We start from the raw sequence: 27,949 nt of genomic DNA, 5'->3' as shown, positions 1-27,949 counted from the left end.
CAGTCTACTTATTTTTAAAAGCTTTACTGCTGGAAATGGGTAAATAAAATTTCTGTAGTTCTTGTTCAGTTAATAACTTTAAAATGTTTGTTGCAACTCTTGAGTTTTTTATTGTATTGTTTTTAGGTTCATCAGCTTGGCTGTGAGGCAGTTATGTTGCTGTTGGAACTCAACCCTGACCAGAGTAACCTCATGTATTGGGCTGTAGATCGCTGTTATACAGGCTCTAAGCGGGTAGCAGCTGGGTGCTTTAAAGCCATAGCCAGTGTATTCCAAAACAGGTATTAATTAGATAAAGTTCATGGGGGTGGGGGATCAGTTAAGATGGTTGTTATTATTTTTTAAATGTTATTTGGTTGTTCATTTTAAGCATCTCAAAGTGGTTTGTGTTTCATTTTCTTTACAGGGATTACCAATGTGACACAGTTACTCTTCTCAATCTTATATTATTTAAAGCAGCTGACTCTTCTAGGGCTATCTATGAAGTTGCTATGCAGCTCTTACAGGTTTGTATGAAAGGGTTTTTTTAAAAGAAAATTAAGATCTATAAGTGTTTGAGATTGATTATTTATAATATTGTTGCATAATGTTAACATGGTAACAAATATCAGTATTCCGACCCCCACCTAATACAAGTTGGTGATATCCGATTGGTATTCTATGAATGAACAATGACTGTTTAATGTTTAAAATAATATTCTTCGTGGTTGAATTAATATCCCAAGACAGTTTTTTGTACATCTTATTTTTCTAGATTTTAGAGCCGAAGATGTTTCGCTATGCTCATAAACTTGAGGTTCAAAGAACAGATGGGATATTGAGCCAGCCTTCGCCTTTGCCACATTTGTACTCTGTGTCCTATTATCAACTTTCTGAAGAATTAGCAAGGACATACCCAGAATTAACACTTGCAATATTTTCAGGTATTTTAGAACATTTGCTGATGCTAGGAAGTTTGTTTTTAGGAAACATTAAACTTATCTGAATACATTTTACTGTGCTCTCAAGCTCTTTTGACTTTCTTTATTGTTCACAGTAGTCTTATTGATTTCTGATAGTCCTAATTGTGCATTATTTTAGTGTAGCAAGTCATTGGCCTGCTTTGAAGTGAAACACATGCCTCAACTTAACAAGCAAGATAAGATTTGAGGATTCTCCCTTTGGTTTCTAATTGGTATTTGGCGTTGAGCAAAGGCAGGAAATGAAGATTTGAAGGAGTGAGAGTGCACCAACCATTTCCCTTATTTCAGTGTTTCCTGACTTTGACCTGTAAGGAGTATCAGGCATCCTGATACTCAAGGCTTTTCATGGTAACACAAATTATTCCTTTTGCCCATGTGCACAGCTGGTTTCTTGTTTCATGCGATTTGGGAAACTTATTACTTACAGACTTCTGGTTTAATTGTGGGTCACACAAAGGAGCTGTGTGTATGATCAAATGCTTCATTATATATCTCAGCTTGTTAAGTCAATGTTTGATTGCCTAAAGCACGAGCCCTTGTGCTTTCCCACTGGTTTTGCACAGCTGCCTTTTCTCTCTAGAGGCAGGAATTCATACAAATGAGAGGGACCACAACTTTTTTCATATGACCATGAGAGTTGATCTAAGCCTCCTACCAGTATGAGTAAAGCACATAATTCTCCTTACTGGTAATCCCTGTAAAGAAACTGAAACACATTTTTCAACCCGGGGTTTTGCAGCTAAGAAGACCATCTAAAATGCATCTTTTCTCATAACACACAGATTTGTTTATCTTTTAATTATTGAATATAGAGGTAAGCCAGAGAATTCAAATGGCACACCCCTCTGGAAGACAGGTGATGCTACACTATCTGCTACCATGGATGAATAATATTGAATTGGTGGATCTGAAACCTTTGCCCACAATTCGGCAACAAGATGAAGATGAAGAGGATTCCTTGAAAGATAGAGAGCTGATGGTGAACAGCAGGCGCTGGCTAAGAGGCGAAGGTTGGGGATCACCACAGGCTTCTGCTTTGGTTTTAAACAACCTCATGTATATTACAGCAAAGGTAAACTAAAGGGTTGGGTCTTAAGTGGATTTTCCATTTTGAGGTGATACAGTTACTAGTAGGAATGCTACGGGTAGTACTAGATACTGAACTTTACTGTGTAACTCAAATCACTGATAGCAAAATTGTTCTAAAAGTTATAGAGGAGTCGCAATAGGCTAAAACTTACTTTGAGAAAGTTCATTAGTATATCATAGTGCTGCTAATTTGCATGGTGAGCTATCTCCCAATGGTTCAAGCTAAGGTGGCCCATCTTTCCCCCACCTAAACCACCATACAGTGGTGCCTCGCTAGACAAACGCCCTGTAAGATGAATTTTTCGCTTAACGAAAGGATTTTTCGAGCGGAGGTTGCCTCGCTAGACGAATTCGTTTTGCGAAATATTCGTCTAGCGAATCGCGGTTTCCCATAGGAATGCATTGAAATTCAATTAATGCATTCCTATGGGCAAAAAAAAAAAATCAATGCATTCCTATGGGATTCGCTAGACAAATCTTTCGTTATAAGAATTGACCCGTGGAACGAATTAAATTCGTCTAGTGAGGCACCACTGTACATGATTTCTTCATCCATCCAAGACAAGTTGACTGCTCAGGAGCACATCTAGCTTGTCTGGGCTAAGTTTCAATTTGCCTTCATCCAGATTCAGAATGTAGATTTAGATAGAAAGGGTGGGGAGATAAGCACAGATATGCTTTTGCATGCACACCCCATTCTTGTCCTACCCTTTTGGTGCTGTCTTCTCAGTGTGCCAAAATATGCCATAACTTTTTCAGTTGAACCATCATTTAATTGTGGTGCACTGAGAAGGAAGGGCAGAAGAAGTTGTGTGCACAGGAACAAGGCTCAGGTTTGGAAGCCAGGACAGGGCAAACAATGACAAAGTGAAAATTAACACAATACTCATGGTTGTTTGCTAAACACGCTTCACAGTCCTAGAAATGTTTGTGGGTTTAAGGTGCTTAAATAAAGCTTATCGTTTCTTTTACTATTGACTTTGAAACATATCTCATAGTAAATTATTTTCTTCAGGTAGATACACAAACACGCACACACACACGCATATATATGAATGAGATGGTTGAACTTGACGGAAATGAATGTCTCAACATTGTTTTCTAGTATGGTGATGAAGTGGCATGGTCAGAAATCGAGAACGTCTGGATTACTCTAGCAGACAGTTGGCCAAAGAACTTGAAAATAATTCTGCATTTTTTGATCAGCATTTGTGGAGTGAACAGTGAACCCAGCCTCTTGCCTTACGTAAGTGACACCGAAGCTCTTTGTTATGAGCCTGTTTCACTTAAGAATAACTTTTAAGCGATAATTTTTGACAGAGAACAGCTGGGTTCAAATCTGTGCTTGACCAAAGCTCACCTTCAGGTAGTTTCTCTCTCACACATAGTCCAATCTCCCTCGTATAGTGGTTTTAAAAATAAAATGGGATAACTCGTGTAGACCACATTGAGCCCTTTGGAGGAGGAGAAAAATACTTGCAGAATGTATTTCCTTTATGAGAATGTAATCCATAACCCTTTGAAGTCAATTACAAAATTGCCATTGATTGACCCTTCCATGAAATATTGCAGTACAACATCAAAGGCTGAAATAATGTTTGCATATAACATTTTAAAACGTAAGTGTGCTAATAATATTCAATCACTTTGATGTAAAGAAGGAATCTTTTATATTGATTATACCTCTGGAGTTTTATTTAGGTTATCGTTCTTATTGTGGGCTCTTTATATTGAACGCATCCTTTAATATTAAATTGAACGAACAATATTCAGTTGCTATAAGATGTTTTAAGACTGGGGAGATTGACGTTTTGGGGGCTAATGGCCACATTGACCCATGGGCAACCCTTGGGGGAGTCACATGTAAAAGTGGACATGTCAAGTCTTCTACACTATGTAAAATCATAGTCTTTCAATCTTAATTTCAGTTTTTAAACTTTTTTTTCCCTTAGTTTAAAGCAGAATTTTCGGGAAGGGCTTAGGTGCAGTCACAAGAGCCTTTTGGCATCACAGAATCGCAGCAAGGGATCTGCAGGTGTAATCAGTTAAAAAAAAATATGGGAGGACTGGGGCCACCCAAAAAACTTTTGGCATCAAAGTGAAGGACCTAGAGCAGGCATGTCAAACCTGCGGCCCTCCAGATGTTTTGGACTACAATTCCCATCTTCCCCAACCACTGGTCCTGCTAGCTAGGGATCATGGGAGTTGTAGGCCAAAACATCTGGAGGGCCGCAGGTTTGACATGCCTGACCTAGAGGAGCAGTCAGTTAAACATGGAAAAAAAGAAATGCAATAAGCATATTTAAGGGATGCTTGGAAGCTCATAAAAACCGAAGGAGCGCCTCTACCCTCATCATTCTGCCTGGACACTGAGGTCCAGTACCGAGGGCCTTCTGGCGGTTCCCTCGTTGCGAGAAGCCAAGTTGCAGGGAACCAGGCAGAGGGCCTTCTCAGTAGTGGCGCCCTCCCATCAGATGTCAAAGAGAAAAACAACTACCAGATTTTTAGAAGACATCTGAAGGCAGCCCTGTTTAGGGAGCCTTTTAATGTTTAATCGGTTATTTTATTTTTTATTTTTCTGTTGGAAGCTGCCCAGAGTGGCTGGGGAAACCCTGGGCAGCTTCCAATAAATTGTTGTTGTTGTTGTTGTTGTTGTTGTTGTTGTTGTTATTTGGAGACCACAAAAAATCATAGGAGGGAATCATAGGAGGGAACCTACTGGTGAAATCAATAACTTTTTTTTAAAAAAAACACCCTAGAATAATTACAATGTCATCTTAGGGGGCTTCTGGGGGGGCACAAAACCTTTTCGGGGCAAGATATATGCCCCAGGCCATGGGTCAGCAAACTTTTTCAGCAGGGGGCCGGTCCACTGTCCCTCAGACCTTTTGGGGAGCCGGACTATATTTTGGAAAAAAATATGAGCAAATTCCTATGCCCCACAAATAACCTAGAGATGTATTTTAAATAAAAGGTCACATTCTATTCATGTAAAAACACCAGGCAGGCCCCACAAATAACCCAGAGATGCATTTCAAATAAAAGGACACATTCTACTCATGTAAAAACGTGCTGATCCACGGGCCGGATTGAGAAGACGATTGGGCCGCATCCGGCCCCCGGGCCTTAGTTTGGGGGACCCCTGCCCCAGGCCATAAGTTAGCCACCCCTGGTTTAAGAGCTATGTGTGTTGGTGGGGAAGTATTTTTGTTTTGTTTTATGTAATTTGACTGCCAATATAAAAAAAATGTTATCCTAACTTAATATTTAAACACAAGCAATATAAGATATCATGTTTAGTGATTTGTTTGAATGGCAGGTGAAGAAAGTCATTGTTTACCTGGGGAGAGATAAAACCATGCAGCTTTTGGAAGAGCTGGTGACTGAGTTGCAGCTTACTGATCCAGTCAGTTCTGGAGTCACTCATATGGATAACCCACCATATTATCGCATCACTTCCAGTTACAAAATCCCTTCTGTCACCTCAGGTGAGGGTATGAATTTAACTAATCATTTGCTGTACTTAAGTGGATATATTTGGGATTGATTGATTGAATTTATATACCATCCTATATCCACAGGTAAAAAGCCTGGTATAAATATTTTCATTATTTAAGTATGAAGCTTCATTTTAACCTTATTCTTTTAAAATCTGAATTGTTAAATGCCTGTGTTATGAACAATGGAGAGAAAATACTTGTTTGGGAGGAGTTTGGGTGACATGAGTAGTTTACCTGGTGCTGCCTCCCTCACCATTTCAAAGAAATGGGGAAGGGAGAAGATGGGCTCTAGATCAGGCATCCCCAAACTGCGGCCCTCCAGATGTTTTGGCCTACAACTCCCATGATCCCTAGCTAACAGGATCGGTGGTTGGGGAAGATGGGAATTGTAGTCCAAAACACCTGGAGGGCCAAAGTGTGGGGATGCCTGCTCTAGATGCAGCACTGTTTGGAAGCTTTGAGAGATCAATGACAAAAGAGCAGTTAAGCATTGGCTCTGCTCTTCGTCCCTAAAAATATGTATTTAAAAAAATCAAGAACAGGGTCACTGAAAGTATTTATTGCATTTCTTTGCAAGCCCAGTCTCAAACTGCTTGGTGAAAATTATTTCAGTTTCAAAGGTTTTGTCATGTTATATTGTGCCCGGGGTGGGGTGGGGATTTCAAGAAAAACAAATCCAAAGCACATCTTGGTATGCACATCTAGCTGCATGGCTCCTTGCATCTTTCATTTGCGCAGGGTTGATAAGTAGAGTTCATATGCAGATCAAAACAAAGCAATAGGTCAGGATGTTTAAGTAACTTCCATAATTTGTGTACATCTCATAAGTTTTTCATCCTAAATATGCTGTTAACTTCAAATTTCAGGAACCACTTCCAGTAGCAATACAATGGTGGCGCCCACTGATGGCAATCCCGACATTAAGCATGCAAAAGATAGCATTGATGAAAAGTAAGTAGTACCTCAAAGAATAACAGTATTGGGAACTGGAATACAAATAAGCCATTTTTATTACCAAAAATGTAGCCAGTCAAGGCAGAGTTTGTTTGTTTTTTAAATGGCTTATTGCAGGTACCTTGGTACAACATGGAGGCTGAAGGGGGATGGGAGTAAATTATGAGACCCAATGTTGAATAATTATGTATATTATATACCAACCTTGAACAAAAGATGACAGTGCAACATTTTAAGAAACAAATGTCTATCTCTAGTTGACACCATCATTTTTATTCCTTTAGCTATGTACATCTAGATATCTACAGTGGACTAAACAGCAATCTGAACCGCCAACACCACAGGCTAGAATCACGTTATAGCAGCAGTTCAGGAGGATCATATGAAGAAGAGAAAAGTAAAAAATATACATATATTACAGTCTCCTTAGTAATGCTTGTTTTAATTACGTACATGAACAGTGTCAGCTGAAAGAGTTTATGGCAAAAATTGTTGTTTTTGCTGGATCCAGACACAGGGCATTCCTCTGATAGGGATGACGCCTCCCCCTGGGGGTGACAAGCAAGGTCCTAAACAGCCTTCTGCCACTTCTCCAGGGGGGAAGAGCCTCTCCCCTCACCAGACGAATCCTGTCTATGGTTGGAGCAGATTGAGTACAACTTACTCTTTTTTGTAAAAGGGACACGGGTAGCGCTGTGGTGTAAACCACTGAGCCTCTTGGGCTTGCTAATCAGAAGGTCGGCAGTTCGAATCTGCATGGCGAGGTGAGCTCCTGTTACTCTGTCCCAGCTCCTGCCAATCTAGCAGTTCGAAAGCACGCCAGTGCAAGTAGATAAATAAGTACCGCTGCGGCAGGAAGGTAAATGGCGTTTCCATGTGCTCTGCTTTCTGTCATGGTGTTCCGTTGCACCAGAAGCGGTTTAGTCATGCTAGCCACATGACCTGGAAAGCTGTCTGTGGACAAATGGCAGCTCCCTTGGCCTGAAAAGCGAGATGAGCATTGCACTTAACCATCCAGGGGTCCTTTACCTTTACCTTTTTTTACTCTCTTTTGTGGAAAGCCATTGGAATCTTTTTATTATTATTATTGTCCTGTTGTTGAATATACGGATTTTCTTCCTGTGCCATTTTTATATTTTCTCTTGTTTGCTTGTGAGTGGGTTCTTTTTTCATCAGTGTGAGGCTTTCATAGTGATAGCTTCCAGAAACATGTGGGAACATCCTTCCATGCGATCAGCTCAGCACATATAATAGGGGTTTTTTTTGGGGGGGGGGGAACTGTAATATATGAAGCAACTTTTGGAATGCAAAACAGTATTGGGAATCGTATGGAATGCAAGGGTACTACATGCATATTTGAAAAGAACATGTTTCTGCTAACATGAATGCATTAAACTGACTCTAATATTCAACTATAAAATGAATACTTTTGATAGGCGATTCAATGCCACTGTACTCAAACTGGCGGCTGAAAGTGATGGAACACAATGAAGGAGAGCCTTTACCATTTCCACCTTCAGGGGGCTGTTGGTCACCACTAGTAGATTATTTGCCTGAAACAACCTCCCCAGGCATGTCTCTTCATAGGTAAGCAATAAATGGAAACAATGCAAGTACCTTTTAATATTCAGCATGCATGTCACAATTGCCCCTTCCCCAAGAGATGGGAAGATCAGCTGTTTGTGCCTTACACAGGAGGAATGGTTGGTATCCAATATTGTAAATTACGGTATTTGTAGGGGGAAAGTTTCAACCCATGCTTCTTGAGTCTCTCTGCCTTTGGGGACACATTGCCGTAGTAGTAGTAGTAGTAGTAGTAGTAGTAGTAGTAGTAGTAGTAGCAGTAATTTATTATTTATACCCTGCCCATCTGGCTGGGTTTCCCCAGCCAACAAAATATTAAAGATACAATAAAACATCAAACATTAAAAACTTCCCTAAACAGGGCTGCCCTCAGATGTCTTCTGAAAGCCAGATAGTTGTTTATTTCCTTGACATCTGATGGGAGGGCATCCCACAGGGCAGGCACCACGACCGAGAAGTTCCATTTACCAAAGCAGAGGGCCTATTGTCTTGTTAGTATCTTGGGGAAATCTCACCCAGGAAGACTCTCAAGTTGCAGGTGGATTTTTGGTCTATTTTTGCAGAGCTGCTCTTAGTGTTAAGATGTTAGGGACCACCAACATTCTGAGTATCCCTCCTGTCTGAAAGAGTAGTAACAATAGTTGTGAACTAAACCTTCCTTTACAAGTTTTTGATTCTGTATTGCCTTGGCACTGAACATGATCAGAAAAATGAATTCAGGTTTGCTTCTTAAATAGAAGCAGTTAAGCTGTGGCACGGTCATATTCAGGCATACTTCATATTCAAATTTTGTCTGTATCATTATAACTAATACTTTTAAAGTCAATTTTCCTGAAGAATCAGATTTGTTTTTACTGGTGGTAGCTTTATATGAAATAGTAGTAATGTAACTAGACTACTATCAAAGTTTCATTTAAAAGTATGGCATCTTAAAAAGAAACTGCTTCTGCATTCTGTTCTTTTAACCTTACTAATTGTTTTTGCTTGTAGGTGTAACATAGCAGTGATTTTGTTGACTGACTTGATAATTGACCACAGTGTGAAGGTTGACTGGGGAACTTACCTGCACCTCTTGCTTCATGCAGTTTTTATAGGTAATGACATCTTTATCAAAACTGAGAGACAATGTTAGCTTGTCGTTTTGTGCTTTTGCCTTTTAATCACTTCAAAAGAGGTGGCTTATTTATATTAAAGTAAGACAACTTTGGCAATCGGAGGTAAAGCACAAATTTTGAAACGGAGTAAGGATCACAAGCGGAGAACTCTAGTTTTTAAATTTCATAAAAATATTTGTAGTTTGAAAACACATATTTATAACTCCTGTGTATTGTATACAATATAATAATGATTGAGAGATTATATACATCACTGACTTTCCCCCCCCCCCAAATGGTAGACCTCTGATACGTTTTGTGTAGCAAACTTGCATTTAAATTCCAATAGTACAAAAGATCATAAGGGTAATGTCATTGTTGCTGTGGTACATCTAACATTAACTTTATTGCTTACAGGACTTGATCACCACCATCCTGAAGTATATGAACACTGTAAACGCCTCCTATTGCATTTATTGATAGCGATGGGCTCTAACAGTAATGTCCAGTCTGTGGCTTCTGTCCTTCTCAGGAACAGGGAGTTTAATGAACCCCGGGTGCTCACTGTCAAACAAACAGCACATTTGGATTACATATTCACAGGTACATTAAATGAATTAAATATTTCTGAAGAAATACTGCAACATTATGTAATGAGGTTAAAGTGTTATAGTGTCAATAACAACATGCACTTTAGCCATTGAAAATAAAAGCTTTATCACAGCCGGTGCATAGCTGGTTGATGAAGGTGCATTATCCGTTAAGAAGGGATAGTACCTCTGGTGGGGGGACACATGGTGCTCCTTCTAGGGTTTGCCCACCTTTGGTCTGCTCCCTGCACTCAGCTCTCACTTGTGGCTCCTAGCAGCTGTCAGCATGCGACAGTGGCCACACCCTGGGAAACGGCTTCGATTGGCCGGCTAAACCAGGTGAAAGTAGCCGATGGGTCTCAAACCTTCAGTGAGATAGGGACTTCCTTTTCATCAGAAGACAGGCTCTGGCACATTGAGCAGATGAGACCAACAGTGGATCCAGCGGTCAAGAAGGTGGTTTCTGCACATGCTGTAGAGGGAAGTGAGGAGCAGATAGGTCTCGTCAACCAAGGAAGGTAGCCCATCTAGTAGAAGGAAATGAGCCTAGGCAAGCCTTGGGGCTGTATGCCCCTCTGTCTCCTCTTTCCCTCCTGCACCGTGGAGAGGGACTTGGAAGCATTCGCCTCCAAAATGGATTAATTTTGTTCCTACAGAATGGAGCAGGGAGAGAGCAACATGCAAAGCATGTATAGGCTGGTACCCTCTCCAAGGCTTCGTAATATCCCAACCAGTGGGGCACTCTCTATTACTTTCCAGCAGATGGCAGCACTTTGTCATACAATATAATAACACAGAGTAGTTGATCTCATGAAAATATTTGGTTTGGTTGTTTCCATTTTTATTAAATTACACTTCTAACATCTGTTAGTAACAATTTGTGAAGATGCATTGTTTTGCTCAGAAATTCCCTGACCCATAAGATTAAATCCTGCTAGTGCCGAATTCTTGCTTTTTTAAATACAGTACTGTTTGGCTGTTTTTGTTTCTTTCAGTTTATATGACACTGATTTATTGTTTTCTGTTGTATTTTTGTATCACTTTTACAGATTTTTAAATATTAAGCTGCTAAAAATGTTTTCAATTGAATGAATAAATAATGTAGATCTTGACTGCCATTTTACTGTATGGGAACTCATTTTTTTCTTTCTATAATTAGGTGTTAATGATTTTATACCAGATCACCAGCCCTCCCCAATGACAGACTCAGGGCTCAGTTCAAGTTCTACCTCTTCTAGCATCAGTTTAGGAAATACCAGTGCTGCCATTTCTCATATGCATAGCACCATCCTCAGTGAAGTTGACATTTCAGGAGAGCAAGAGGAGAAAATGAAATCACTTATGGAGTTTATTACTTCAAGGTAACATTTAAAAGTCAGCTGCTGTTACTTATCTGTATGAAAATGCAAGCATGCTATGTTTTCAGTCCCATTGTGAATGTAAAGAGAAAAAGGCAAATAGGCTTGTGCTTTAACATCAAAGCTTTCAGGAGGTACATTATGGTTTAAAGCTCTTGCATTGAGTAGTGATCAGTTTGGCTAGCCATATCTTGCATACTTATGCTATTAGAAAGCTACTAAATATATTATGTTTATCTTTCATAAGTAAAGTCCTTCATAGTGCTTTTTTGGGGTGGAGGGGCAGCCTTACTGGTATGTTTCCCCACCTTGAATTTCTCATACAATCTTAGAATTCTGTTCTTCTCTGAAGTGTTGATAAACACTTCCTAGTACCAAAAATAGGTCAGGCGGTGTTTAGAAATGTCGCAGTATCATTTCTGACAAGAAGGCTTTACACGTCTTCAGATTTGCTGTATACTCGTTAACAGCCACTGCATTTTATATTGGAAAATGCTTGTGGGTAAAATGGGAAGCCTTCCATCTTTATGCTGAATGTTTCTAATATTTCTGAGAAATGATATTTGGGCTTGGTTATTTGTTACTCCTAGGAAACGAGGACCACTTTGGAACCATGAAGATGTTTCAGCAAAGAATCCAAGCATAAAGAGCGCTGAGCAGTTAACTGTATTCCTAAAGCATGTTGTTTCTGCATTTAAACAGTCAAGTTCAGGTATGGTTGAAAAAGTTGAAGTATGCTTCAATATTCAGTAAATTCAGTAAAAGAACATTCCTTTAAAATAAATACTGTACAGCTCCTATATAAGAAAATGTTCATGATATATGTTCAGATATACAGTCGTACCTTGTTTTGCAACTGGGATCTGTTCCGGAGCCCTGGCTGCTAGCTGAAAAGGACGCAGGGCAAAGCACGCGCATGGAGCAGTTTGTGCTTTTGCGCATGGGTGAAGCACGATTTAGCACTTCTGTGCATGCGTGAAAGTGCAAACCTGGAAGTAACCCATTCCGGTACTTCCGGGTTTGCCGCGGACATTCGCCGAAGCAGACACTAGACAAGGCGGTCTTTCGCGGGGGTATTACTGTATATGTTTAATTTTCCCTAGTACTCAGGGGAATGAAGGCAGGAGGTGTATATTGGGTTTATTTAAGAATATATATCTAGTAAGTACAATCATCTCGTTGCTACTAAGGATGCATAATCTGTGTTTCTTGCCATCTCCCTCCTGTACAACTCTGACTCCTTGGCTTCAAGCTTTGAGAGTAAGGTATTGCTCACTGTTTGCAAATGCCTACACAGCCTTTGGCTGCCCGTAAAGCCTGCTTGTGAACTCAGAATCCTTCCTGAACCTCGGTCCTCACTCCACATTCTTACGACTAACTTTATCTTACAGTTGGATTTCAGTTAGAGCACCATCTCAGCGAAGTTGCTCTGCAAACTGCACTTTCTTGCTCCTCTCGGCATTATGCTGGAAGATCCTTTCAGATTTTCAGAGCACTGAAGCAACCTCTTTCTGCAGCCACACTTTCTGACATTCTATCTAGGCTTGTAGAAACTGTTGGAGATGCAGGAGAAGAAGCTCAGGTATGTGCATTTATTGTTTCTTTTAGATCAGTTTTAAAGAGTACCTTTTTCCCTTGTTCACTCATTACTTGTTGGCGTACATAGGCGATTTACCAAATGTTTGAAATAGGCCTAAGTTTCCTTCAGGCAGAAATATGACTCTGTAAGGTAGAGGTCCGGTTTGCGCATCACACTAAACTGTGCTATAGGAAGCTGTGCATAAGCAGAAATGAGACTTAGTGCTCACACTCCTTTGCTCCCCTCTTTTCCTCCTAAACAGATTGAGGGGAGAACTTCAGTTTTTATTTCTCCAGAGTGAGAGAGTCAAAAGTGTGCTAAAGGAAGATAAGGAGATTGCACAGAAGATGAATGAATTCTTTGTTTCTGTCTTCACAGTGGAAGATAGAGGGCAGATCCCAGCACCTGAACTAACTTTGCAGGAAGGAAGTCTGAGGAACTGAGGCAGATAGTAGTGAAAAGAGTTGAACTAATAGACAAAATAAAACTGTCAAGTCGCCAGGTCTGGAGAGCTCTCTAAGAACTCAGATGTGAAATTACTGATATTCTGACAAAAATATGTAATTTCCCCCTAAGATCACCCAAAATACCAGAGGACTGGAAAGTAGCCAATCTAACGCTGATTTTTAAAAATGGCTCCTGGACAGGATCCTAGAAATTGCAGGGAGGTTACCTTAATCTCTGTCCCAGGAAAACTGGTGGAAAGTATTGTGGAAAGCATATGGAACAGCAAGCCCTACTGAAGCAGAATCAGTGTGGCTTTTGCAAGGGCAAGTCCTGTCTCATGAACCTATTAGAATTCTTTGAGAATGTCAACATAGTGCACTTGGACTTTCAAAAAAACTTTTGACAAGATACATCACAAGACTCCTGAGTAAGCTTAGCAGTCATGGAATAAGAAGAGAGGGCCTCATGTGGAATTGGTTAAGTAGAGAGTAGGAATCAATGGACACTTCTACAAATGGATGGATGCAGAAAGTGGAGTCTCCCAAGGATCCATATTGAGACCTGCGTTTTTTAACTTGCTCATAATTGATCTTGAGTTAAGGGTGAGCAGTGAGATGGCCAAATTTGCTGAGGATACTACAATGGTTCCTTGGTCCACCAAACTTAATCCGTTCTGGAAATCCATTCCAAAACCAAAGCGTTCCAAAACCAAAGTGCACTTTCCCATAGAAAGTAATGCAAAATGGATTAATCCATTCCAGACTTTTAAAAACAACCCCTAAAACAGCAATTAAACATGAATTTTACTATCTAATGAGACCATTGATCCATAAAATGAAAGCAATAAACAATGTACTGCAGTCACACACTCAATCAATCAATCAGTAGCTGAACTGGGTTCCACACAGTCACAAAAAAAAATAACAAAAAAGTCGCAAAAACAAAAATGCCAAATAAATAGCAAAAACAGACAGACCTTAGCATGACACTCAAAATGGAAGTGTGGCATTCAAACTGGAAGCATAACACTTAAAACGGAGCTTCTGAAAAAAGTTTGCAAACTGGAACACTTCCAGGTTTGCAGTGTTTTGGTTCCAAGTTGTTTGAGCACCAAGGTGTTTGAGAACCAAGGTACCACTGTATATTGTTCGGGTCCAAAGGTGGGAGAAGGGGCTACCAAACACCACCAGCTATCTAGGAGGGGAATGCCCAACCCTGAGACCTACAGGGACTCATTTTCTCACTAAATCATGGTTTAGGGTGACATGTGACCCAATGTTCTGCACATCCTAAATGGATGAGAGAATGGCAGATGGATTCACATCTATCTTAAGAACATAAGAAGAGCTTGCTGAATCAGGCCAATGGCCCATCTAGTCCAGTATCCTGTTCTCACGGTGGCCAACCAGATACCTGTGGGAAACCTGCAAGCCAGATTTAAGCACAAGAGCACTCTCCCCTCCGGGTTCTCAGTATCAAATTTTTTTTATCAATAAAGTCAGAGAAGCTGTGCAGTTTCTAGCAAAGGAAGAAATCCACAATTTATGTGGCTAGAATATAACATATGCAAGGGGCTTTACTTTCTGTCATCTGTCTCTAGCACTAATTTTCTTTCAAAACCTTTTCCCCACCTTACAGGGTTTTGTCATAGAACTACTTCTTACCTTGGAGTCAGCTGTTGATACACTAGCGGATACCATGAAGCATTATGATCTTCTCGCTGCACTTTCCCAGTAAGAATTGCTGGTCGTTTACTTTCGTTTGTTTCTGAAATGTTTCTTGCAACATCTTGGCTATGAAATTGCTTTGTAATGGATAGGGAAGGGATGCATGGGCCCTGAAGCTGACTGTCGTAGTTGCAGAGAGAAGTTGAAAAAACCCGAAACGTATCTACTTGCAGACCCAGAAATGAATGGAATTGTTGACCAAAACTGTTGGTTGGGGGACTGTTTAACACAGCTTGGCACACAAAATTCCCTTTCCTTTCCACTGGCTAAAGTATTCAGAAGTGTGCAAAAACTGACTGAAGCTGGCATGATTGATACACATAAACCATAAGCTTGTAAATTCAGAATGTAGGATTTACAGTAAAATCCTATGCCTATATTCTCACAAGTAAGGCCCATTGTTTTCCGAAGGGTGTAGGTACATATGCATAAGTTTGACGCTTTTATCATTCAGAGTGCATCCAAACACATATATACAACAAAAACTGATTTATTACACACACACACACACACACACACAGTCTTTTCTGCAGTGGCCCCACATTTTTGGAACTCCTTTCCTCAAGAGCTTTGTAAAGCTTTTCTTCAGTTGTTTTTAGACAGGCCCTGAAGACTTGTTTTAATTTTATCAAGCCTTTTCTTAATTGGCTTGTGGTTATCAAGCCTTTTCTTAATTGGCTTGTGGTGTATATTGCATAATTTGGTTTGGATTATATACTGTATTCAGTTTAGTGTTTTTTAAAATATCCATCTGGATGCTTTAGTTGAGATTCCTGCATTGCATGAGGATTTTGGAGCTAACTCTCTGAATAGAGAAGTGTCTCGACTACCACTGTTTCACGGTGATCTGAAGAAATCAGCATTTTTCTTTCCTGTGCTGAAGCTCTAGTTAGACCTGCTAGTGTTTAAAATGTTGGGAGTAAATACAAGAAACATGCAGTTTATTCTATTATCATCAAGCAAGCAAAAGAAGCAGATTGTACAAGGTTGCTCATTTAGTATCTGAAATTAAAGGATGTTAGCCTCCCTTTTTTTAGTGCTATGTGAGTGTGGAATGTGACTCTCTTAACATGCCATATTCTCTTTTCATTTCAGCGCTTCATACTACGATCCACTATTGGGAAACAAACATGCAGCAAACAGGAAAAGCACTGGTCAGATAAACCTAAGCACAAGTCCCATTAGCAGTGGCAACTTTTTAGGCTATTATAGTAACATGAGAAGCAACTCTTTGAGACTGAGTTTAATAGTTGATCGGAAGAGCGATCGTCGCAGGAGCAACACACTGGATATAATGGATGGAAGGATAAATCATTCCAACAGCTTAGCAAGGACTAGAAGCCTTTCCTCCCTGAGAGAGGGAGGAATGCACGATGTGCAGCCCATTACTGATCCTATGAACCTGATGGCTACCATATTTTGGATTGCCGCGTCTTTGCTAGAATCAGATTATGAATATGAATACCTCCTGGCTCTCAGGCTGCTCAACAAACTTCTTGTTCACTTGCCTCTGGATAAATCTGAGAGTAGGGAAAAGATTGAGAAGATGCAGAGTAAATTAAAATGGAATAACTTTCCAGGCCTTCAGCAGCTGTTCCTGAAAGGTTTTACCTCCGTTTCTACGCAGGAAATGACTGTTCACTTGCTCAGCAAACTTATCACAGTCTCCAAACATACGTTGGTGGATCCCTCCCAGTTAGCAGGTATACTTTTAAAATGTAAATGTACGGAGCCATGCTGTACTGAACTGTGAAGCTAATTAATTGTGAGTTATAATTGAGGAACTGTGTAAAACTGACTTGAAAAATGAAAGATGCTCTATAAAAGAAGAGTTCATAACAGTGCAGAGGAAAAAGATACCAGAACCAGATTAATATATTCCCTTGTCACTCCCCTCCATAGCTGCCAAGTTATCCCTTTTTAAAGGGAAATTCCCTTATGTTGAATAGGCTTCCTCGTGAGAAAAGGGAAAACTTGGCAGCTATGCTCCCCTCACCGACCTCCATCTCCCTGACTCAGTTTCCTTCCCTAAGGCCGCAGTGTGTTCTTTCTTCTTCATATCACAGTATCTCACCCCATGAGGGGCAGACTATCTCCTCTCACCTCCCAGAATGCGCTCTCTCCCGCCCAGTTTCTTACTAAAAGGCAGCAATCTCTCCTCCTTTCCACCCCTCCCCACTTTCTTTCCTCTCTCTTTCTCCTCCTTCCATCCTGCTCCTCCTGAGGTGACCCATTTAGGCACTGAGGTCGATTCCTGCAAGGGTCAGTCTGTGTGCTGCTTACTTCCTTTAGCAGCTCAGACAATCGCCATGACAACAGTCCACTGTCCACCTCCAGCTTTAGAGGCAGTATGCTTCTGAAGACCAGTTGCCGGACCCCGCAGGAGAAGAGAGTGCTGTTGCCCTAAAGTCCTGATTGCCCACTTCCTATAAGCATCTGGCCAGCCACAGTAAGAACAGGATGCTGCACTAAATGGGCCACTGGCATGATCCGGCAGGCTCGTCTTAGGTAAAGGTAAAAGGTTCCCTGACCATTAGGTCCAGCCACGGATGATTCTGGGGTCACGGCGCTCATCTCGCTTTACTGGCCTAGGGAGCCAGCATACAGCTTCCGAGTCATGTGGCCAGCATGACTAAACCGCTTCTGGCGAACCAGAGCAGTGCACGAAAACACTGTTTACCTTCCCGCTGTAGCGGTACCTATTTTTCGACTTGCACTTTTTGGCGTGCTTTCGAACTGCTAGGTTGGCAGGAGCAGGGACTGAGCAACGGGAGCTCACCCCGTCGCGGGGATTCGAAATGCTGACCTGATCAGCAAGCCCTAGGCTCTGTGGTTTAACCCACAACGTCACCCAGCAAGCTCATCTTAGTGTTTATAAAAGACAAATATTATACAGAGAGACATTGTAATAATGGCATGATATAGTAGATTTCTCAGAGAATTAAGTTTCATACTTGCTGGTTTTAGATAGCTTTTCTGTGTAAGAATTCTTAGAGAAAGTAGTCAGAAAACACTGGGAATGTTTTTGTACAGATAAATTATGCTTCATATTTTTCCGTGCAGGATTTCCTCTTAACATCTTGTGTTTATTGCCTCATCTAATCCAACATTTTGATAACCCAACTCAGTTCTGTAAAGAAACAGCTGACAGAATAGCCAAGGTATGTAGCAGACTGACACCATTCAGAAAATTACTTTTGGCTTCCATAGTGAAGGCAGAGATAGAAATGTGATTAAACATCTGCTTTTACTAATGAGCTATTTGTTCTCCAATATGTTGGCAAGGCATGGAGGGGTGAGGCAGTAATAGTCTGCCTGAATGAATGATAGAACACTTGGGAAACCACATTAAATGAGGTGCCAAAGTGTAATTAATTTTTCCCCCAAAGGGCATATTTATTCTTAAAATAGTCAAAGGGGGGGGGGAGAAGTGTTTCCTTAATGTTTGTTAGTCAAACTTTATGCAAATATCACAAAACCAAGAACAATTCCGAAGTTTATCTAGGGAAGCTGAATTACTTCAAACGGACTATTGTAGTTTAATCTTAAAATTTTAGAGACACATAATGGTGATAATATGTTATGCAACAATTCAACAATGGTAGTTCAGGCTACTTTGTATAATAAAAGTAGGCCTGATTGTTATGTTAATTTGGGCTTCATGTGGTAGAGCACTTTTTTATTGAGGGTGTGGCAGGCTGGGTGGGATAGAAATCACACCATCAGATATTGGAAATAATGTGCAAGACAAACATTGTAGGATACAATTTTTTTAAAAAAATCCTTCCAGTAGTACCTTAGAGACCAACTAAGTTTGTCATTGGTATGAGCTTTCATATGCATGCACACTTCTTCAGATACCAGGTATTCAGCTATTGTAGAGGATGCACTAGATAAATAACTGAATGATTTGATAGTTGATACTACAGTGCAAACTCTTGTTTGATGACCAATATATTTCTGGTACAATCCACTTCATTGGATATAAACCTAGAAGTAGCCTTTATGATTTGGTTTTCCAACAGTATTGCTGCATAGCAGCAGTCTTACAGATTTTCATAGTAACGTCCTCAGTTTTATTGACCATAAGCTTCTTATAACGCCTCACCTTTTTAAAATTCAAAAACTATACTTAAAAGCTGTTCACTTAACAAATATTTTGGCTTTTTGTGTTTCATAGGTTTGTGCAGAGGAGAAGTCCCCAACTCTTGCTAATTTGGCTCATATGATGAGTTTATACAGTACACACAGTTATTCCAGAGACTGTTCTAACTGGATTAATGTAGTGTGTAGATATTTGCATGACTCCTTCTCAGAAACTACTTTTAATCTTATAACATACCTTGCGGAGGTAATGAAATAATATATCATTTTACATGATTTAAAGTGTCTCTCTCAATTGTGCTGTACTATTCCTCACTTAAATAAAGCTGAAATGTCAAATAGGTTTGGGGTAAGGGATTTTCTTCTTGTGAAAGAGATTGATCTGCTCCAATGTGGTTCGTGTTATTGACTTGGCAATGCAATTTCACCCTTCCGTTTCAATGATTTGGAAAGAGTCAGGGACCCTGCTATCCACAGAAAGTGCAGAATGACTGTTCCTTCATCTTCTTCCCCCTCCCCTTACCTGGAACCCTGTGTCACTTTATTTGTTTTATATTTGTAACATTTATATGCCACCTTTTCCTCCAATGAGCTCAAGATAGAGCTCCTCACAATAACCTTGTGAGGTAGGTTAGGATGAGAGAGATTGACTAGCCCAAGGTTACCCAGTGAGCTTCATGGCTGATTGGGAATTTGAACCCTAATCTCCCTGGTCACAGTCCAATACTCTTAGCTAGTTGTAACTGTGGATGGGTTGGTATTGCTGTGCTCTCCACCTGACCATCATCTGGCTGAGTCACTGCAGCATACTGAGATGGAGAGAAGAAGAGATGCAGTGGCAGCAAATTTAGGGTGATACAAATGCTAGTCCACTGCTCCTGCCACTGGATTTGCATGGATCTTCCCTACAGAAACATGTATGCTTCAGATCTCAAGCAGACAGGTTTCCGCGTGGGTAAATTCTGTGACTTTCTCATTTAAGGTAATAGGTTGGAACTGCTTTAAAAAAAATTGGACTTGGAAAATATAGTTTAGTTCAATAGCTTTCTGTTCCCAGTATCATAATTATTTTACATTGGGGGAAAAAATCACATAATCTAAACTACACATTTAAAGCAGATTTCTGCTATTTTGAAGACAACAAATTAAATCAATTTTTATGCATTTGTTTTTAGCTGCTAGAGAAAGGTCTATCCAGCATGCAGCAATCTCTACTGCAAATCATTTACAGCCTTTTGAGTCACATTGACCTGTCTGCAGCACCAGTGAAACAGTTCAATCTGGAAATTATAAAAATCATTGGTAAATATGTTCAGGTGAGTATTTTGAAGTACCTAATTTGAAAATGTGTATAACTACCGTATATATTTTCACAGATATTTTGCACTTGCTCAGACCAAAGATGCTAGGGAGAATTTTCAAGTGAACAGTGGGGGACCTATTTCTATTTCATTAATGCATGTAATTTATGCATTTTATTTATTTTCATAAAGCATCTCTGTAGTAATATTGCATGTATATTCTAAATTATCTGATAATATTTGGGACACTACAGATAACATCTGCACAGATGCAATATGTACAGATTTGAATTTTAATCTGTATAATTTTTCAGTTGTGAGAGATGAGCAAATTGGCTTCCCAAACACAACTCAGGAAAAGGAATATGCATAAATCTACACTCTACGTAATATTTTTTCAAGCTCACTAGGTCATCGAAGAGACATTGAGGTTAAAAGCATGCTTGAATTATTTCCTGTGTTGCCATTTCTCATATAGATATAGCTACTGAAGTTGTTGTGATGAAATCTGAGTGCATTGCTTTATAAAACAGCACACACATCAACTTGTGCCCCAGTAACTTGTTCATTGTTTTACATTTAGAAGCATAGCTTTCAAGATTTCATTGAAAATATAATCCCAGGGAGATATTTAAGTTTTTTTGCAGAAGGGTGGTGGTGGTTGTTTTTAAAAATGCCTGGAGCATACAATTATTTCAGAATATATTTTACCAATTTTATTCTTTACCTTTAAACTACAACACAACAAAATGCCTTAATCCTAATTAACCAGGAAAAATTATTAGTGTCCATCTCAGTGCATTTTTGGCCATTGATAGATAAGCACTTAAGTTATTGTATTCCTGTCAGTAGATGAACAGTGTAGTTGGAGTTCTTATAGCCTGCCATCTGTTCCTTTCACCTCTAACCTTTCTGATGGAAGATTAAGGCACCTTTTGCTTCATTGGCTATATTTTTAATCATTATTTCAGCTAGACAAAAGGCTGGTAATCTGCATATTGTTGATATTAAAGTTTAAGTAGAGTAAGAAAAATGAGGGTGCCAGCTGTTCTTGGTAAAAAGGAAAATATAAATATATACGGTAAATTTATGGCAGTGATTTAAAGAATACTGAATAACGTTCTCAAATATGAATATCAAGCTACTAAGTTCTGAATTTCCAGCTCTGAAGGAGAGTGGCCTACTTCAGTCAATCATATCTGAGCTTAATAAGACAAACTATGAATGAATCTTTTGTCCATTTGTACAGGCTAATTCACTGCCCAATTTGTGTAAGCTGCAATTAAACCAGAAGGGTCATTGTTTTAGTATCCTGGCTTGTGTCAAAGTTAGTAACCGTGTTTCTCCATTTCTTCTGAACTAGAAAACTGTGGTTAATTAGACACTTCCTAGTTAAATCATGGCTTAATCAAAGGGGTTCCATCTGTGAGCAGAAGGCTTGTTCATATCAGTTTATTAAGCCCATGATAATCAGAATCTGCACAGGATGTGATGGGCATTGTGTGTGTGTGTGTGTGTGTGTGTGTGTGTGTGTGTGTGTGTGTGTGTATGTGTATTATTGTTGGTTGCGATAAGGCATGCTGTGATAAAAGGTTCTAGTTTTTAATACTTTTTGTCAACCTCAAGTTGAAGTCTTTACAATTGTAGGATTCAAAAATATTGCAACAACTTAAAAGCAAGCCCCGCTGTTTTTCTTTTCTTTACTCTTTCTCTCACTGCATGATTTCTGCTTTTTTCTTTCCTTTTACTGACCTCTCAATCAGATGAATCCACTGTTTAGAGGCTTGTCACAATGAAATTAAGGAGAATGCACTTAGCCTAGAGTCTTCCTGTTGTGTTCTCTTGTTCTGATTGCTCCTAGAGAATTTGAAGTCTGACTCCATGTGTACTAGTATACTCATTTCTAAATCACACCAAGACAACTGAAGCAGCCACTCTAGCAGAATAAAATCCACTTATTCCATCTGTTATGTTGTGAGCATACTGTTACATTAAATTGGATGATTTAAAAATGACTATAGAAGCTTCTTGGATTCTAACATAGCATATGAAGTGTTAGTCATTATAGCATATGCAGTGGATATTCTCCAACATTTCCAGTAGTAGAAGGCAAACTTCCATATCCTAAGGTTCCCAGTCAACATATTTAATATGTGGTAAGGTCTACTGACCTGTTTCGTAAATTGAATATTTTAACTTCATTTCTCCAGAATTATATTTAAAAAAAATTCTGAATCTGTTAATGACTAATGCAGATCATGTTCACATTTAAAGGTGAGGTTAGTCAATTTCTTATAATTCTGTTTTTACTGACATTAACTGGAGTATGTATGCCCTTTTCCTTCCCCTGTTAGAGTCCATACTGGAAGGAAGCACTCAATATTTTGAAACTGGTGGTATCTCGATCGGCAAGTCTTGTGGTACCTAATGATATTCCAAAGTCTTACGGTGGCGACATAAGCTCTCCTGAAATCTCATTTACAAAAATATTTAACAATGTATCCAAAGAACTACCAGGGAAAACATTAGATTTTCACTTTGACATTTCAGAGGTAAGGGCATATTGAATATAACATCTCTGTGCTTAGAATTTTGTCTTGGGCTGTATTTTGTAAAAAAAAACCCAAACAAATACTGTGAGCTGGTTCACAGTAATGCTAAGTCAAGCCATTACTTAATGCTTATTTTTGGAGTGAGTTTTCTGTTATCCGCACTGCAGTCATCTCCCAGCTTGCTTTGTTGCCCACCGTTCCTCAGTAAACCAAGGTGCAGTGCGGACCCCAATGCAACGTCACAGAGGAACCTCAGAAGTGATAATGCCAACAGTCCCCATCTCCCCACAAGTTGCACCTTGACTTGCCTTGCAATACACAATGAAAGTGAGAATTGTAAGGCAGATGTGCTCAGCTGAAGAATTTAAGGTACACATTTATATATTTCTTCACTTTATAGACACCAATTATTGGGAACAAGTATGGCGATCAGCACAGTGCAGCTGGCAGAAATGGAAAGCCTAAAGTCATTGCTGTTACAAGGAGCACTTCTTCAACTTCCTCAGGATCAAATTCTAATGGCTTGGTACCTGTCAGCTGGAAGAGGCCACAGTTGTCCCAGGTGAGTTACCTGGAAGTAACATCACATTCCCTAGGTCTTCAATATATTGCAGGGAGTGGGGGGGGGGGTGTTGTAGCATTTTCTGTAGCAATGGTAATATGCACTATTAACAACAAATACGACTTAAACATTTGGGAATATCAGCTAATCGAATATCATACCAACTCACCTTCTGCATGACTATGTAGACATGTGGCACTGGGAAATAAATAAATAGATTCAAACCAGGAAATGGTGGGAGAGAGCAAGAGAGCCCTCATGGCTTAAAAGGAGACCTTCCCTGGAGCCCAAAGAGGACTGAAGTGAGGGCAGAGGAAGCCCTAAAGAGTTCAGAGGCACAGCGGGGCTTTGTTTAGGCTGCTCAGCCTCCCTGCCTAGCAGTTGACGCACACAAAAGTGCAGCAGTAGCAGCTTTTCTGTGCAGCCCCCAGTCTCCAGCCCAGCCCCAGAGCTTCAAGTCTAGCCGAAGAGAGAGTTGTAGGGAGAGAGAGCAGGAGAGAAAGGGGGAAAATGGGCGTTTAGAGGCTTTTTAGAATGTGCTCCTCACTTACACAAAATTCACTTACGCATGCGGGGGTCCAGAACGTAACCCCCGCATAAGTGGGATGGAGGCACGCCTGCATAATTAAAACCCTTTTGTCTCTGATAAGTGACATGGTTTTCATTTTTTCCAGCGGAGAACCAGGGAGAAGCTAATGAATGTACTTTCTCTGTGTGGTCCAGAATCAGGTCTTCCCAAAAATCCATCTGTAAGTAATTGTAGATTCCAGAAGCTGAGGTTTGACATATTATGGTGGCTAATGTGATTTCAAGTTGCCTTGACTCACTCCTAATTTTTCAAGGGTGCATCATTAAGAAAGAAAACTCCTTCTCTGTATTCTGTTACATTATATTATGGATGTCCTTCTAGGTTGTCTTTTCTTCTAATGAAGACTTGGAAGTTGGGGACCAACAAACTAGTCTTATTTCAGCAACAGAAGAAGTAATTCAGGAGGAGGAAGTGGCTGTAGAAGATAACACCAGTGAACAGCAGTTTGGAGTTTTTAAAGACTTTGACTTTCTAGATGTTGAACTGGAAGATGCAGAGGTAAGTCCATACAGCAGTAGTTCCACTTTGAGACTTTTCCACAAGGCTATCCTTCAAGCAAAGAAAGGTTTGGGGACCTTATTCATTCCATTTTGATGTACCGTACTGTATGTAATCAAAGCCTTTGATAAATCTAGCAAATGCCATAGTTTAGCCAAATTGAGATATCTTTCTTGGAAGAGCAGGTTGTCCAAGATTCCGTGCTCTTTGACATACCAAGAAAAGTTATTTTCACAGTATCTGTGCACTTTATATTTGTCTGGAAGGAAAATGAACTGGTATCTTTGATCAGTTCTGCTGGTATGGGACTATCAATAGGCTTTTTATCGTAGGAATATTTTGAGGGGTTGTCGATTCCATACCGGATATTGCATTGGGAAACATAATGTCAATATGTAGTTAGTGACAATCCTAAAACTACAGACCACATTGCCCAATGTAACTACACAGAGCATGAAGTATAGCCTTTAGTACCATCAACGCCTGAGCAAAAGTTATCCCATTGAACATTTTAAATGAAATGCTATTCTCATGGTATGCTGTAATACTATCTTGGCAAAAGGTTTATGTTGGAATTGCTTTGACCTTTAGCCATTCACACTGTATCTGGTTTCATGGTGCATTTGTCATCTTTATCTGCATTTTTTCTGTTTTGAACTAGTAAAACTTAACTGCTCCAGTATGCAAGATAACATTGCAGTGCATGGAAATCATATTTAGGGACCAATGCAATGCTATACTGTAAGCTATATTTTTTTCCTAAAGGTTTCAAAAGTACAGGCAGAAAAAAGAGATAGCAGAATATCTTTTTTTATCATTGGACTTGCTATACATAGTATTTCTGGCACGAGCTAGTTTCAAATAATAATGCACATTATAGAAGATTAAGGGCAGAGTTGTGTATATTCAGCAATTAGAATAACCAGTAGTTCTTTTTTCAAAGAAGGCAGAATCATGTCTCTATATATATAAAAAAGCAAAAGTGTATATATTTCTTTATTTGTATAATTCTGCTCCTAATAGAGATGAAGTTGCTATTATCGGGTGTTCATTAGCTATTTCTGCATTTTATAGTGTGATCATGGAATACACATAGCCCTGGTAAAGGGCTGATCCCCACACTGAAGGTTTAAATTACAGGTATAGCCTGTAAGTAATTTTTATTCTAAAAATGTAACGTAAGGATGCTGCAGGACCCAGAGCTTTGCTTCAAGTGGATGTGTATGAACCCTCTTCAATTACATTTTTAGCCAAAGAAGTTATGGAGTTCCTTCACAATTCAGAACTTCATAAACACTCCAGTTTTTATATAGAACTCTCATGAAAATAGGTTTACCTGCTTGCAGGTAGTTCCACACCTGTGAAGAGGTTGCAGGCATAAAGCCATAGTGATACTGAAGCCAGTGAAGGAGCTCTCACTCATGCATTCATCAAAGTTCTAGTGAATTTGAATGGTCCCAAGATCAGAGAGAACATGGGAAATCGCCTTCACCTAAGTGTCCCAAAGCCTTGATACTAGATGAAATTCTCACTAGTATTATTAATATTGACTAGTATAATTAATATTAAAGGAAAAATTCACTTATTTTTCTCACTTTTTATTTTTTTCTCACTTTTAAACAAGCCACATGCAAGTGGAAGGTGTTGCAGATACACACACACACACACACACACACACACACACACACACACACACATACACACATACATACATACATATACACACACACATAAGGGGAAGCAGAAGGAGAAAGAAAAATTGGCTATATTTATTTTTACACTCATTTGCTATGGAAGATATTTGCATTATCATTTATATAAGTACCTCCAAGTTCAATTGGCTTAGACACGTCGTAGCAGTTGAGTGTAAGAGGACTTATCTCATTAATAGAGCTAGGGAAGGGTACAACTTGTGTATCAGAAACATTGAGGAGCAAACATGAAGGCTTTCCAGCTTGACCATCCGTGATTGAGCAGTTGACCTGTTTTGTTTGTAGGGGACATTCCAGCCTTTCCTGTTAATAGTGAATTTAACAATAGGTTGACTAGTGTCATGTCTAGGACCTCCAAACATCAGGAGCCTCACAGTAATGGAAAGGGTGGGGGCTCAGACTCCTTAATACATTAGTAATAGTAATAATAATAATAATAATAATAATAATAATAATAATAATAATAATGGACAGGACAATTTATTGCTGGTGGACGACAGCTTTTGATAAAATACCGTTTTTTTCTGTGTATAAGGCGATCTCCCCCCCATTTTTTTAATTTTAAAATTGGGGGTTGTCTTATACAGTACACGGAATGTTGCAATTAAATATATAAATAAATACATGCTGCCATCCATATTCCCCCCCGCCTCCCCTCACTATTGGCCTCACGACAAACAATGGTCTGGTACTCCCCCCCCCCCAAGCAGTCCCCACTCTGTACATTGTTCCTTCCACCTGGTTCCCTCAGCTGCCCCCTGGCTACCCAGACCCCCCCATTCCCCAAACACACTCGGGCAGCTCTGGCCGTCGCAGCTCCTCGATCAGGGTTCACATCTGCCAGCGCTCGTGGAGTAAATGCGGTACATACCGTAAATACTGCGACAAAAGTGCGACACACAGGCGGGGGAGGTGGACCTGCAGCTACAGTGGAGTTACACTGAGCTGACAGGAGCAGCTGCCATTACACAGCTTACCTCACAGTTTGATGTTTAATTACACAGTACTAAATATACCGGTGTTTTGAATACTTAATAAAATATAAAAGTTGTTCTGTTTGGTGTTTAAAATATTTATTTCGTAGTTTTGGGCTAAAAAAATAGGGGTCGTCTTATACATGGGGGCATCTTATACACAGAGAAATATGGTACATTTCTTAGCTGGGCTAGGGGAACTTGTAGCCCTCCAGATTTTGTGGGACTCCCGTCTCCCAGCAGCCTCAGTCAGCATGGCCCCAAGGGTCAGGGATAATGGTTTGTAATCCAGCAACCTTTGAAGAGTCAAAGGTTAGCCACCTTTGGCATAGGGGGTAGCATTCAAAGAGGCCCATAACCAAGCTGCTATTAAAACACATTCCCATTCCTAGCAAGGAATTAAAAAGTGCTTTACTTCAGGATTGAAGAAAACATTCATGTTTTGAGGACATGAATAATCATAACACTATCTAAAAACATTTATGGTTTCCTGCACTGTGAGTAAAATTTATGCATTGTATAGTTTGTCACATAAATGTAGATAAAGTCAATTTATAATCTCATCTGTGTTATCCTCAAACAATTCACTAAATTTGTTTTAATATATGTTACACTGAGAAAATGTACCATAGCCATCTTGTTTTAAGTGTTTGTCTCATAATGTTTTTTAAGCCAATTTTACTGCAATGTGGAGAAAATGAAATGTTAGGGTTTTTTTGGCAAAAGCTTTTCCAGAGCTTGAATCAGTCTTCTACTGTTGGCAAGCATACAGT

General features: G+C 39.7%; 1 protein-coding gene across 11 annotated transcripts in view; it reads left to right on the top strand.

The window, feature by feature from the left end:
- Positions 1–27,949, top strand: part of FRYL (FRY like transcription coactivator) — a 165,607-nt gene that overhangs the window by 107,789 nt on the left and 29,869 nt on the right. For all 11 annotated transcript variants that reach the window (XR_009558175.1, XM_060278893.1, XM_060278896.1 and 8 more), the window contains 23 exons: positions 127–281; positions 407–506; positions 755–923; positions 1,775–2,034; positions 3,157–3,297; positions 5,371–5,539; positions 6,418–6,502; positions 6,790–6,902; positions 7,942–8,092; positions 9,080–9,183; positions 9,601–9,786; positions 10,933–11,134; positions 11,722–11,843; positions 12,523–12,713; positions 14,796–14,890; positions 15,980–16,587; positions 17,948–18,045; positions 19,065–19,235; positions 20,164–20,304; positions 22,644–22,841; positions 23,242–23,403; positions 24,078–24,152; positions 24,314–24,490. Coding sequence is in view for 10 of the 11 variants with exons in the window: in XM_060278893.1 (XP_060134876.1) it covers positions 127–281; positions 407–506; positions 755–923; positions 1,775–2,034; positions 3,157–3,297; positions 5,371–5,539; positions 6,418–6,502; positions 6,790–6,902; positions 7,942–8,092; positions 9,080–9,183; positions 9,601–9,786; positions 10,933–11,134; positions 11,722–11,843; positions 12,523–12,713; positions 14,796–14,890; positions 15,980–16,587; positions 17,948–18,045; positions 19,065–19,235; positions 20,164–20,304; positions 22,644–22,841; positions 23,242–23,403; positions 24,078–24,152; positions 24,314–24,490 (3,873 nt within the window). In the remaining variant the exon portion in view is untranslated. The remainder of the gene's footprint in view (positions 1–126; positions 282–406; positions 507–754; positions 924–1,774; positions 2,035–3,156; positions 3,298–5,370; positions 5,540–6,417; positions 6,503–6,789; positions 6,903–7,941; positions 8,093–9,079; positions 9,184–9,600; positions 9,787–10,932; positions 11,135–11,721; positions 11,844–12,522; positions 12,714–14,795; positions 14,891–15,979; positions 16,588–17,947; positions 18,046–19,064; positions 19,236–20,163; positions 20,305–22,643; positions 22,842–23,241; positions 23,404–24,077; positions 24,153–24,313; positions 24,491–27,949) is intronic.

The sequence above is a fragment of the Zootoca vivipara genome, chromosome 9, assembly GCF_963506605.1.
Source record: "Zootoca vivipara chromosome 9, rZooViv1.1, whole genome shotgun sequence".
Classification (NCBI taxonomy): domain Eukaryota; kingdom Metazoa; phylum Chordata; class Lepidosauria; order Squamata; family Lacertidae; genus Zootoca; species Zootoca vivipara.
Note: the sequence above shows the minus strand (reverse complement) of the source record. Positions and strands in the feature narration are given on the sequence as shown.